This window comes from Eleutherodactylus coqui, chromosome 6, assembly GCF_035609145.1.
Source record: "Eleutherodactylus coqui strain aEleCoq1 chromosome 6, aEleCoq1.hap1, whole genome shotgun sequence".
NCBI lineage: Eukaryota > Metazoa > Chordata > Amphibia > Anura > Eleutherodactylidae > Eleutherodactylus > Eleutherodactylus coqui.
This window is the reverse complement of record NC_089842.1, coordinates 241,944,059-241,958,863: the sequence shown is the minus strand read 5'-3', so window position 1 is coordinate 241,958,863 and position 14,805 is coordinate 241,944,059. Positions and strand designations below refer to the sequence as shown.

The 14,805-nt window shown below is 45.6% G+C and overlaps 1 protein-coding gene across 2 annotated transcripts in view; it reads left to right on the top strand.

The window, feature by feature from the left end:
* HJV (hemojuvelin BMP co-receptor) overlaps positions 1-1,666 on the top strand; it is a 32,506-nt gene extending 30,840 nt beyond the window's left edge. For both annotated transcript variants that reach the window (XM_066605944.1, XM_066605945.1), the window contains exon 4: positions 541-1,666. In XM_066605944.1, the coding sequence (XP_066462041.1) occupies positions 541-1,161 (621 nt within the window). In that variant the 3' untranslated portion in view covers positions 1,162-1,666. The remainder of the gene's footprint in view (positions 1-540) is intronic.
* The last annotated feature ends 13,139 nt before the right edge of the window (positions 1,667-14,805 follow it).

Sequence of the window (14,805 nt, the reverse complement as noted above, 5' to 3'; positions counted from 1 at the left end):
AAGGCCTGCCACTGTGTGATCGTCTGTTGGATGTCTGTCCATGGTCCAACCAGTCTTGGTACACTCTTGGTACTGCGGTTCAGGAATGGCTAACAAGTGCGACTGTTTCAGAAATACTGGCACCGCACCCCTGAGCACCAAAAATCTGCCCGTATTCAAAGTCACTCAAGTCACCACGTTTACCCATGACTGCCAAATGTTGCCTCCTGCTGCACAGAGGAAAGGCCTTCACATTATCTGACAGCGGATTGTGATGCGGCCATCATGTATTACCACGTTACTGATCACAAGATGCCAGCTGTTCCTAATGCAGTGATCGTTCAGTGTATAGTGCACATATATGATGACACCATAGTGTGCAAATAAATAGTACCTGTATACAGTACACATGTATCACAACTATATAACCTACGTGCCCTTGTCAACATCAGATTGACCCCTTCAAAATCACTATCATAGGAGGGTAAGAAATGACAGTCAGACACCTTCTAAATATGGCGCCATGTTTAATGTTTGATTTATTGCCTCTTGTTCTCCTAGCTAACGATAATCTTCAAGAACATGAAGCAGTGCATTGACCAGAAGGTGTACCAGGCAGAAGTCGGCAACGTTCCAGCCGCTTTCGATGATGGCTCCGTCAATGGTGGTAGAAGAGCTGGTGGCAGCAGCCTCACCATTCATGAAAAGGAGCCTGGGAGGCACATAGAGATCCACGCCGCTTACATTGGCACCACCATCCGTGTGCGCCAGCTGGGCAGACAGTTGTCTTTCTCCTTACGTATGGCGAAGGAGATCTCTGAAGCTTTCCGGGAAGAGCAGGACTTGCAGCTCTGTGTCAGTGGTTGCCCATCCAGCCAACAGATCTCTAGGACTAAAGACCTCAGTAGGACTCACTCGATGAGCATGGAGAGTGCCAGGTCGCTGTGCAGGGAGAGACTGGCCATAGAAGACATGTATTTTGAGTCTTGTGTGTTTGACCTGATGGTCTCAGGGAATGCCAATTTGACGGACGCAGCTTTTCACGCCTTGGAGGACGCCAGAGATTTCCACCCAGAGCCGGGAACGTTACATATATTCAGCAAAGTGGAGAAAGGACCAGTTTTATCACTCAGTCTGTTACTTGTGCTCGCTCTCATTGGAAATATAGGTCACATTGCTTGAATCTCCCAAAATGGAGAGTATTTTCTATAAGAAATAGAAAAAAACTTACTGTGGGTTCACTGCATCCCCCATAGTGAGGAGATTAAATGGAGCAGCGGTCGCGCATGCGCAGTGCCGATCCATTCATCTTCAATGGGACTTCTGGAGATAACTGAGCGCTTTAGTATTTGCATCAGCTCCACTGAAATGAGTGCAGCAGCGCCGCACATGTGTGATCGCTGCGCTATTCAGTCTCCACATCACTGCGGCGGGGTGCATTGAGCCCACAGTGATGGGAAGTGGGGTACACATTCTCGACATCGGTGTAGTGAGACCATCGCCGATCAGACTTTTCTCACCTATTCGATTAAGAGCTGATAAAAGTCTATGGTGGTACATCCCTTTTAGGGTGCCTACCCACTAGCGATATTTTTTCTAGCGATGTGAGAGCCTGGCAGTGCAGAGAAAACTGTGACAGAAGTCTGTGATGCTATCCCATTGCTTTCAATGGGGTTGGAACTGCTGCGGCCCCATTGAAAGCAGTGGTTTTGTGGCAACCCCCGCAGCGATGATTTTTAGGGAAGAGCTTGAAATATAAACCCTTCCCTGAAAATCATCCCTAGCTGTAAAAAAAAAAATTTACTCACCTAGAAGAGCCGTCCGGCTCTTCTCTCCGGCACGGCAGTCTTCTTTTGTGTTCTGAAAGCCGGGGATTGAAAAATCCCCGCCCCCAGAAAGCGGTGATGTCATTGGCTGAGCGCTCAGCCATTAAATGAAGCTGAGCGCTGCCTGTGATTAGTCACAGTGCTCAGCCAATCACAGGCAGCGCTCAACCATTCATTGAATTCATGAACACAGAAGAAGACTGCCATGCTGGAGAGAAGAATTATACTCACTTTTAGGTGAGTATAATTTTTTTTTTTAACAGCTAGGGATGATTTTCAGGGAACGGCTTATATTTCAAGCCCTTCTCCGAAAATCATCGCTGTGGGGGTTGCCTGCAACCCGTTGCTTTTAAATGGGGCTGCAGCAGTGCCGACCCCATTGAAAGCAATGGGATAGCATCACGGACTTCTGCCACCGCTGTCACAGCGGTGGCAGAAGTCCGCGATGTACTCCCTATGCTGTCAATGGGGCTGGCACTGCTGCTGCCAACCCCATTGAAAACATTGAGCGATATTGCAGATGTTTCTCTGCCCTGCGAGGTGTGGTTTCATAATCATTGCTTTCACATTGCAGGAAAAAATATTGGTACTGGGTAGCCACCCTAAGGGCGCCCACCCACTGGTGATTTTTTTCCCTGCGAAATTCGCAGCATTTTTTTCTCTGCAGTGGTCTATGGGACTTGTAATGTTAAAATCGCGATCGCGCAAAATCGCGATTTCGCGGTAAATTGCGATTTTGCGCGATCGCGATTTTAACATTACAAGTCCCATAGACCACTGCAGAGAAAAAAATGCTGCGTTTTTTGCCGCGTTTTCGCGGCTTTTCCATTAATTTCCATTGACTTTCATGGGTGCATTAGGAGAAAAATAAGGACACATATGCAACTGACAGTTCCTATGTTAAAAAACGCAACGCAACGCAAAACGCCAGTGGACAGGAGTACATTCAATTCTAATTGCTCTGCAGGAAAAACGCAAAACGCAAAGAAAAAAAAATCGCCAGTGGGTGGGCGCCCTTAAAGTGATGAGGGGAGTTGCCCTTTAACAATTGTACCATCAATTCTTTTGTAACAGGTCATCATTGCATTAAGGGGGGTAAGAGGAATCATCGCAGTATGGTCAGAATAGTGGATAATTTTGGCAGTTTAATGACTGCGTTTATTATAGCCACCATGACTATTGTCTCCAGGTGACACTGGCCTTCTCTTGTGTACACAAGTAAAACTTGAAGTCAGTGCTAAATCTGCAGCAGGGCCCAACTATAATGCTTCCTTTATAGTAGTGGTCTACTTATATGGTGAACACAGATCTTATGGGTCAATTAAGGCTTCGGGGCCCAAGTACAACCATATCCTCTGCACTCATCATAGTTACACACCTGTTCATGCACCTTATGATGTTATTTGGCAAAGTATTCAAGTGGTGTAATAACCCAAAGCTGAATAATGTATCCCTAACTGTTCCTATTTTGACAAGACAACTATATTCTGAAGTGTATGGACTTATAATGGAGTGTCCATTAGCCAATAGGATAATGAGAATGTCTTGCTCCTTGGGGGAGGAGTTTGAGTTCCTCAGGGGTGGATCTTAGTTCAGATCTGCTTATTAAAATAATGAATTACAAATGACTTCAAGCACTTATAATAAGACAAGAGATAATACTTATATTTATGAGGTTTATGTGAGCAGCTTCTATATTAGATGATGCATTATTGAAGAGAGGGCTTCTGAAAATGATGCAGATGACTCCTAAGAGATCAGATCTGCCTGAGCAAGGGGGATCCTCGTCTCTTGTGACAGTTCTAGGAAGGGGAAAGGAGTTCATAAGTTGTTCTTGGTGCACAAAATAGTGTCCAGGTTTATGATTTGGGCTACAAATGGCGCCGATCTGTAAAGCGGTACAACTGTGGCACAACAAGCCCACCAATAGGAATGTATTGAGGTGCAGGTTTCCTTGAAGATGAAATAGTCAAAATAGTAGTCAATGGCAACCGCGCTACTTACTGAATGTGAAAAGGTTTTGCCGTTTGTTGAAGTGCAACCCAAAATGGGAAAAGATTGTAGAAGGGTGCGTTCACACGGGCAAGTGCCATATGGTTCCGAGAACCCTAGACCGGTATCGCATTGGTAAACCAGTGATTTATGCCTGCGATTGCGATGTGTCCTGCAAGAAAAAAGTATCACATTGCATTACTGCACTTGCAATTTTCATGCAGATGAAAATAGTCTGTTTTTCAATATTAAAAAATGTTAAAAATCGCTTCGCACCCGCATAAAACAATTACATGTGAGTGAGACATTTTTTTTTTTTTTGCCCCAAAATAGGACAAGTAGCGATTTTTCAATTTCGGGCCATAGAGACAAAAATCACTCGTGAATAAATACATTGAAAACAATTAGTTCTTTTCACACGCCTTATTTGACCATATGGCAATCGGCCAGATATCACCCGTATGAATGCACCCGAACGCGAATGAAGGGGCAGTTGATTCACTGAATTCTGCTTGTGGCTCCCGGGATTACATGACTATATAGACTTTCTCTATATGCAGTATTTTTTTTTTTTTCAGTTTGAATCATCGTTCAAGTAATATATAGTTTGACCACCAGGTGGCAGCAGTGTGCAGGCGCTCTGGTATTGACGGATCGCTGTACTTCTGTAAATATGTTAAAGTGTTATAAAGTTATAATATATTGAAGTAGAGAAGAGATGACTTTTATTTTTGAACAGTTTTTATATATTGAGCGGGTGAGAGGAGGGATTTAGTTTTGTATAAATGTAGAGGTTTTCTTGTAATGTTTCTTAGATGTTTTTCGTATTTTATTTGGCGCTGACTTGTAAATACCGGTAATTATATTTAAAGCAGAGAAATAGAAATATATATGAAAAACATCGCACTTTTTTGGACTGAATGTGTCTGCTGTTGCATTAGTGATGATGCCCCAAACCCAACACTACACCAGTATACATGTTGGCACCAATTGGGCTTAAAGGGGCACTCCGGCGAAAAAAAACATTTTTCCATCCCTGCCCCCCTAACCTGATTACCTATCACACTCTGGAGGTCCCCTCTGTATATTCAGTCACTTCGCTGCAATGCAGCCCCCTGTCTGATACGTATTAGCCACTATCTTAAGGCTGAGATTTTTTACTTCCAGTTTCACATCAATCCCATGATGCATCTAAAATAGCATTAGCTGAGGCTGTACCATTTCTGCCTGCTGAGGGGATAGATTAGTTACAAGTTAATCATTACTTTCTATATTCACCTAAATAAGCTACAGACCATATATATGCAGTCAGCAAGATGAGCTGTGATCTCCTCTATTATACCTGTGTGATCATTATCAGTAACTGTGAGATTGCAGGCAGGCAGTTTCTGTGGTAGATCCATCTAATAGAATCACACAGACTGAGAAATTGACTAGTTTCAGACAGCATAACCCCAAGTAGATCTGAGCCGGTCAGAACTGAAGTCACATGACCATCGGAGGAAAAAAAGGCCAGGAGATTCAGATGGAAAGAAGTAACTACCCAATATAACACAGTTGCACTTATATGTATGTAATGAATGAAACCCATCACAGTAGTGTCCCGCATCCATTGGTTCCCCAGTTGTAGAGGAACCACAACTCCCAGAGTATGCACTCTGTATTATAAAGTACTGCATCAGCCTTCTTGTATGCGCTATGGAACTACAAGTACCAGCATGACCAACACACCTCACCTGGAGAGACACATTTTGCATAGTCAAAGGGCAGTAGGGCTGGCTGACACCAGAGACCCAACAGCTGTTGGAATTTGTCGGGTCATTTCCTATGAATGAAAATCCTTTGCTTGTGGGGAGTTATGGTATTAACCCCGTAGTTCCATGTGGAATATATTGGGCATCTTATCTTTAAGGGCTCATTCAGATGACCGTATGTGCAAAAACGCTCAGCCCAGCGCAGTGTAAATGCACATGAACGAGGGTGGATGAGGTAGATTTGCGCACGTTTCTGGGCATATTACTGTATTTTTTGCGCACGCAGGGCTAGTTCGCACGCACAGACACCCATCCATGGATTAAAAGGCTACTTAGCCTAATGAGGTCCGGATGTGTTCTTTATACTGCATTTTGCGCAGTTTTTCACGCTTTCCCTTATGTATTTGCGCACCTTCCATAGGAGGAAAATAAGGCAGGTCCAACTTCCACGCGCACAAAGCACGCTCATGAAAACGAGCCCACTGTAATCAGCAGATACCCGCACAAACACGTTCGCGTGAGCAGACCCCTGGGCCGGCTTCACACGGCTGCTAAAATCACGTGAGATTTCTGCGTTTGGACGTGCACAAATCTTGCACACGTATGAAGCCCGTTCTTTTGAATGCAGTCATGCACATGAGCAGTTTTCCTGCATGGTACCGCAATGCTATACGGGGAAAAAATGCCGTCTGACAGCCGCGGCGGAGGATGGGTGCACCCCCGGAGTGATGCCAGGCTGCTCTGCAATGAAGACTCCTTGCATCACACGGTGGGGAGCACAATATAGGGGTGCTACTCACAGCCCCATATGGCGCTCGCTTGTCTCAAGTTAGCCCAACTCTACAACTGTTCTTGCCATGAACAGAAATTTTCTAGGAAAATGCAAATGATGGGACCGTAAAGACTGCTGCACACGGAGGAGGGGGGGATGCTACTCCCGGGTTGGGGAGGGGGGGGAGATGCCGCACACAGGGGAGGGGGGGAAGATGCTGCACACGGGGGAGGGGGGGGGGGGGAGATGCTGCACACGGGGGAGGGGGGAAAGATGCTGCACATAGGTAATGGAAGGGGGATGCTGCAGACAGAGGAGGGGGGGAGAGATGCTGTACATGGGGGAGGGGGGAAAGATGCTGCACACGGGATAGGGGAGGGGGGGGAAGATGCTAGACACGGGGGAAGGGGGCAGATGCTGCACACGGGGGAGGGGAGTGAGGGGGAGATGCTGCACACGGGGAGGGGAGTTGGGGGAGAGATGCTGCACACGGAGGAGGGGGGAGATGCTGTACATCGGGGAAGGGAGTAGGGGGGGGGGGAAATGCACACGGGGGAGGAGAGTAGGGGGAGATGCTGCACATTTTCCATCCAGATTTGCAGACAGAAAATCTGCAGTGGATTACAGTACGATACAAGTGGGAGAGAATGTAACCGGCCTCATCCACATGTAGTCAGAGCCGACCTTAGGTTAGAGGGCAATCTGCATTGAATGTTTTTTGCACCTGTTCCATTATAATAAAACAATTCATATATACTGAGGAGAATCTACCTCACCTCTGTGTGTATATACGGAGGAGAATCTACCTCCCCTCTGTGTATATACTGAGGAGAATCTACCTCCCCTCTGTGTATATACTGAGGAGAATCTACCTCACCTCTATGTGTATATACTGAGGAGAATCTACCTCACCTCTATGTGTATATACTGAGGAGAGTCTACCTCACCTCTATGTGTATATACTGAGGAGAATCTACCTCCCCTCTATGTGTATATACTGAGGAGAATCTACCTCACCTCTATGTGTATATACTGAGGAGAATCTACCTCACCTCTATGTGTATATACTGAAGAGAATCTACCTCCCCTCTATGTGTATATACTGAAGAGAATCTACCTCCCCTCTATGTGTATATACTGAGGAGAATCTACCTCCCCTCTGTGTGTATATACTGAGGAGAATCTACCTCACCTCTATGTGTATACACTGAGGAGAATCTACCTCACCTCTATGTGTATATACTGAGGAGAATCTACCTCACCTCTATGTGTATACACTGAGGAGAATCTACCTCACCTCTCTGTGTATACACTGAGGAGAATCTACCTCACCTCTATGTGTATACACTGAGGAGAATCTACCTCACCTCTATGTGTATATACTGAGGAGAATCTACCTCCCCTCTATGTGTATATACTGAGGAGAATCTACCTCACCTCTATGTGTATACACTGAGGAGAATCTACCTCACCTCTCTGTGTATACACTGAGGAGAATCTACCTCACCTCTATGTGTATATACTGAGCAGAATCTACCTCACCTCTATGTGTATATACTGAGGAGAATCTACCTCACCTCTGTGTGTATATACTGAGGAGAATCTACCTCCCCTCTATGTGTATACACTGAGGAGAATCTACCTCACCTCTATGTGTATATACTGAGCAGAATCTACCGCACCTCTGTGTGTATATACTGAGGAGAATCTACCTCACCTCTATGTGTATATACTGAGGAGAATCTACCTCCCCTCTATGTGTATATACTGAGGAGAATCTACCTCCCCTGTATGTGTATATACCGAGGAGAATCTACCTCTCCTGTATGTGTATATACTGAGGAGAATCTACCTCACCTCTATGTGTATATACTGAGGAGAATCTACCTCACCTCTATGTGTATATACTGAGGAGAATCTACCTCACCTCTATGTGTATATACTGAGGAGAATCTACCCCACACCTGTGTGTATATACTGAGGAGAATCTACCTCACCTCTCTGTATGTATACTGAGGAGAATCTACCTCACCTCTATGTGTATATACTGAGGAGAATCTACCTCACCTCTATGTGTATATACTGAGGAGAATCTACCCCACACCTGTGTGTATATACTGAGGAGAATCTACCTCACCTCTCTGTATGTATACTGAGGAGAATCTACCTCACCTCTATGTGTATATACTCAGGAGAATCTACCTCACCTCTATGTGTATATACTAAGGACAATCTACCTCACTTCTATGTGTATATACTCAGGAGAATATAACTGACCTCTGTGTGTATATAATGAGGAGAATCTACCTCACTTCTATGTGTATATACTCAGGAGAATCTACCTCACCTCTATGTGTATATACTGATGAGAATCTACCTCCCCTCTATGTGTATATACTGAGGAGAATCTACCTCCCCTCTATGTGTATATACTGTGGAGAATCTACCTCCCCTCTATGTGTATATACTGAGGGGAATCTACCTCACCTCTATGTGTATATACTGAGGAGAATCTACCTCACCTCTATGTGTATATACTGAGGAGAATCTACCTCACCTCTATGTGTATATACTGAGGAGAATCTACCTCACCTCTATGTGTATATACTAAGAAGAATCTACCTCACCTCTATGTGTATATACTGAGGAGAATCTACCTCACCTCTATGTGTATATACTGAGGAGAATCTACCTCACCTCTATGTGTATATACTAAGAAGAATCTACCTCACCTCTATGTGTATATACTGATGAGAATCTACCTCACCTCTATGTGTATATACTGATGAGAATCTACCTCACCTCTATGTGTATATACTGATGAGAATCTACCTCACCTCTATGTGTATATACTGATGAGAATCTATCTCACCTCTATGTGTATATACTGATGAGAATCTACCTCACCTCTATGTGTATATACTGAGGAGAATCTACCTCACCTCTGTGTGTATATACTGAGGAGAATCTACCTCCCCTCTGTGTGTATATACTGAGGAGAATCTACCTCCCCTCTGTGTGTATATACTGAGGAGAATCTACCTCCCCTCTGTGTGTATATACTGAGGAGAATCTACCTCCCCTCTGTGTGTATATACTGAGGAGAATCTACCTCCCCTCTGTGTGTATATACTGAGGAGAATCTACCTCACCTCTATGTGTATATACTGAGGAGAATCTACCTCACTTCTATGTGTATATACTGAGGAGAATCTACCTCACCTCTATGTGTATATACTGAGTAGAATCTACCTTATCTCTATGTGTATATACTGAGGAGAATCTACATCCCCTCTATGTGTATATACTGAGGACAATCTACCTCCCCTCTATGTGCATATATTGAGGAGAATCTACCTCACCTCTATGTGTATATACTGAGCAGAATCTACCTCACCTCTGTGTGTATATACTGAGGAGAATCTACCTCACCTCTATGTGTATACACTGAGGAGAATCTACCTCACCTTTATGTGTATATACTGAGGAGAATATACCTCCCCTCTATGTGTATATACTGAGGACAATCTACCTCACCTTTATGTGTATATGCAGCATCCAAGGAGCGGGCTCACAGCTGAGGAGTTTGGGCCTTGTCAAGCGGCTCTACCATCTCCTCCCCTGAGGGTAGCATGGGACCCGTCCAAGTTACTGCTGGGGGAACTTTCAAATGGGAAAACCCTTTAGTGGAGGTTTACCTTAAAGTCATGTCACGGGTGACGCCACCATTCCTTTCTCCGCTGTGAATCCAGATGATGAAATAAGCAGTCCACACACAGGAAAAAAGTTTAAGGATCAAAGCTGGGAACAGAGGGTAGTGGTCGTTTACTTGAAAAATTTTTACAGTACAACGAAGGTATAAACTCACGCCAGCAGGAAAATGGTGCAAAATCACAAAGTGGTGCAACAGGGAGGACATCACAGGATATCAGAAGAAGCCACAGTCCAAGTTATCTGCAGGGTTCTGTTCCCGGTACAAACTCCTTCACACTCGCCAGCTCTCTACCCGTCAGCACTCACATTTGGCAGTCAGGCACTCCACACTGCATGGCGGTTCCACTCTCTTTCTTAGTGGTTAAAGGGGTGGTCCATCCATGACAAGTGCATCTATACACTTCTGTATGGCCATTACAAAGCTCTTTGTATTATACTGTGTGCTTTGTAAATGAGCTATACAGAAGCTATATACTTAACTGTAGAGGTGGCACCTATGCAGTTACCATTCCGTCGTCCCTGGATATCACTAATTCTCCAGAAAGTCTTCTCTTCTCGCGCGGGCACAGTAGCTCTTATCGGCTCTCTGAAACGCACGTCTGATTCTTTGCAGTCGGGGGGCGGGTGGTGTCACTATTATACTGCGGGCAGTGTCAGGCAACGGGCGGTGTCACTATTACTACTCGGGGCAGTGTCGGGGGCGGGCGGTGTCATTATTAATACTGGGGGCAGCGTCCGGGAAGGGGAGGCTTTTGTCACTGTTACTACTGGGGTAGTGTCTGAGTGTGGGTGGTGTCACTATTAGGCCTCATGTCCACGGGCTAAATATGATTTAAGATCCGCAGCGGATCACCCGCATGCGGATCCGCACCCCATAGGGATGTATTGACCACCCTCGGGTAGATAAATACCCGCGGATGGTCAATAAAAGTGATTTTAAAAAAAATGGAGCATGAAAAAATCCGTACATGCTCCATTGTCGTGCGGGTCTCCCGCACGGACGGCTCCCGGGGGCTTCTATTGAAGCCTATGGAAGCCGTCCGGATCCGCGGGAGACCAAAATCAGCATATACTCACCTGCTCCGGATCTTCCCTTCTTTGCGGCTTCATCTTCTCTCCCTCGTGGCCGGATCTTTCTTCTTTGGGCCGGCGCATGCGCGCGGCACGCAACCGACGTGCCCTGCGCATCCGCCGAGCCGAAGAAAGAAGATCCGGCCGCGATGGAGAGAAGATGACGCCGCGAAGAAGGGAAAGAGACGGAGCGTGCGAGAGGTAAGTTAATTCTTCTTTTAAGCGCTCATGTCCGCGGGGCAGGAGGGACCCGCTACGGATTCTCCATGGAGAATCCGTAGCGGGCCTGATTTTCCCAGTGGACATGAGGCCTTACTACTAGGAGCAGTATCTGGAGTCAGGTGGTGTCACTATTACTACTGTGGCAACTATTGGGGATCTATATTTCTACTGGGGCAATTATTTGGTGTCACTATTACTGCTGTGGCAACTATTGGGGGTCACTATCATTGCTCGGGCAATTATTGGGGGGCACTATTTCTGCTGGGGCAACTATTGGGGGTCACTATTACTGCTAAGGCAATTATTGAGGGTCACTGTTACTGCTGGGGCAATGCCTGGGAGTCATTATTTGTGCTGGGGCAACTACTGGGGGGTCACCATTACTGCTCGGGAAACCACTGGGGGTCACCATTACTGCTGGGGCAACTACTGGGGGTTACCATTACTGCTGAGGCAATTGTGGGGGGGGGGTCACTATTACTGCTGGGGCAAATATTGGGGGTCACTTTTTTTTACTGGGGCAACTACTGTGGGTCACTATTACTGCCGGTGGAACTACTGGGGGTCAGTATTACTGTTAGGGCAATTGTGGGGGTTCAGTATTACTGCTGTGGCAACTGTGGGGGGGATGGTCACTATTACTGCTGGGGCAACTATCATGTGTGGTACTGTCTGCCGAGTCGATATATTTAAGCCAATCTGGTGTGATATTTAAGCCAATCTGCTCAGCTGATGTACCACACAGGATCTACTTAGATACAACAGCTCAGCAGACGTATCACCCATGATCGGCTTAGATATGTCTGCTGTGCAGATATATGTAAGCAGCTCCTGTGTGATACATCTGCTCAGCTGATGTACCACACGGGATCTGCTTAGATACAGCAGCTCAGCAGACATATCACCATGATTGGCTTAGATACATCCGCTGTGCAGATGTATCTAAGCTGATTCTGTATGATATGTCTGCTGAGGTGACATACCACTTGGGATCTACTTAGATACAACAGCTCAGCAGACGTATCACCCATGATTGGCTTAGATATGTCTGCAGTGCACTTGCTCCAGTTTGTATATATGGAGAGCTTTGTTACAAATAAATCCCATCTTCGTTGGGCTTGACCAGAACACAAGTGATTCTTGTATACAAGTAGTTAAAAGACACAAGTTCTTCCATTTGTAGTAATCAGATAATGTCAGTCGAGGAAGGTGACAACAAATTAATATTCTTTTTTTGGCTCCAAATATGGCTGAAGCCCCTCGATTAAAGGGGTTGTCCCGCGCCGAAACGTTTTTTTTTGTTTTTTTTAACCCCCCCCCCCCGTTCGGCGCGAGACAACCCCGATGCAGGGGTTAAAAAAACAAACCGGAGAGTGCTTACCTGAATCCCGGCGGTCCGGCGTCTTCATACTCACCTGCTGAAGATGGCCGCCGGGGTCTGCTCCCTCCGTGGACCGCAGCTCTTCTGTGCGGTCCATTGCCGATTCCAGCCTCCTGATTGGCTGGAATCGGCACGTGACGGGGCGGAGCTACACGGAGCCGGCATTCTGCACGAGCGGCCCCATTGAAGACAGCAGAAGACCCGGACTGCGCAAGCGCGGCTAATTTGGCCATTAGAGGCCGAAAATTAGTCGGCACCATGGAGACGAGGACGCTAGCAACGGAGCAGGTAAGTATAAAACTTTTGATAACTTCTGTATGGCTCATAATTAATGCACGATGTACATTACAAAGTGCATTAATATGGCCATACAGAAGTGTATAGACCCACTTGCTGCCGCGGGACAACCCCTTTAACTTCTATTCTTTGCTGTCATACAAACCCCACCAAACTTAAGGAGAATATTCATCCAAAAAGTAAAAAATGACAATATGTTAGGCAGATCTTCCCTGAATATGCGGCCTTGTGTAATAATGGCATATTACAGGAGGAGAGTTCTTCTACTAGCTTCTACAAGGCTAAGACTGTGCGCACATCTATTCATATTGTGCCATTTTGGCCAATAGGACAACAGTCTGAACTATGTGAAAGTTGAGGCATAAGAGTGAGGCAGAAAGGGGATGCTTTATAACGCACTCCCTCAATCTGTCTTAAGTGTGCAACAGCACTTCGTTATCACATACCTAAATCAAGAAGGGTATTGTTTCTCCTTAGGGAGAGCACCTAGAAGGTGTGAGGAGACTTACAAGGCCATCCATGATCCTCTGGGAAAATATGCAAATACAAAGATGGAACAATACCTCTACAGCGCCACCTATTGGAAGGCAGCATTCATGCATGTCAATGTCAGACTTTTTAAGAAGTCTTGTAATCTTAACTGGGAATTGTGAGCCAAAAGCCAGAATCTTCCCCAGAAGGTTCTGACCCACATCTATAGGCCTCCGACTAGCCAAGCCTGAAACCTGCTGTACACTGATGGCAATCACCCCAAAACAGCTGTATGTAGTGAGAGCAGCGACTCCACAAATGTGGACATTATTTTCTGATGTATATTAAGTAGTAAATGGAATTAGTGCAGCAAAAACACTCACCTGAAGCGAGGCGAAACTTCCTGTAATGGAGGTCCGCCTGCACCCGGAGTCCAGGATCGCTTGTAGTAAATATGTCCTGTCGCCAGCTATCCAATAGAGACTGGGGAGACGCCTGTAGGGATCACCGAAGTCAGCTGGGGTAGAGCCTTCGTGCTGTAGGAATTTTCTTAATCAAGGAATATACTCCGCGCTCGTCAGTACGGGTATATAATTCCAAGGTATGAGAATTAATACATCCTTCTTAAATAGAACAACGCGTTTCGGCGTGGAAAACAGAGGCCGTTGTCAAGCTAATTACAGATACAATTACCATATTTATAGTGAAAGGACACTTGCATAATTCTAGTCACGATGGACACCAGTTGATCAAATCATGATGTCACTTCTGGGGGCGTGTACAAAGAAGAACTACATACCCGTATGAAATTATATACCCGTACCTGACGAGTGCGTAGGAACATTTTTTCTTTCTTAAGAAACAAGCCTTCCAATAGGTGGCGTTGTAGAGGTATTGTTTCATCTGCCCATTTGTTACATCAAATGCTCATTAATGTTACAATATACAAATGAGATAGGTATTCCTTTGTTGTACAGCATGGCAGTCATTACTAGCTATTATTAGTAGTCTCAGTGACTAGTGACAATATATAGACAACTGTTTTACTTAACACGGCATTTCTACAATCTCCTTCCCCCCATCCTTCATCTCCCCAGCGCACACAGCACAGCTATGACATTGCATATGAGTCACCCGGTCAGAAAGCATGTATGTAGGGTTGGTGGGGTATTATTGTATCTTGACGCCACCGGAAGCTAGAGGGTTGACAGGAGGAACGCCCCTCTCACACCCCAGCTCCCGATTGGCTCAAGAATCGAAGGTCCTGGAATTAGCTAAACTCAATGGGGAAGCAGTGTAGTCAGTAAGTGAGGAGGGCTCGGTGTC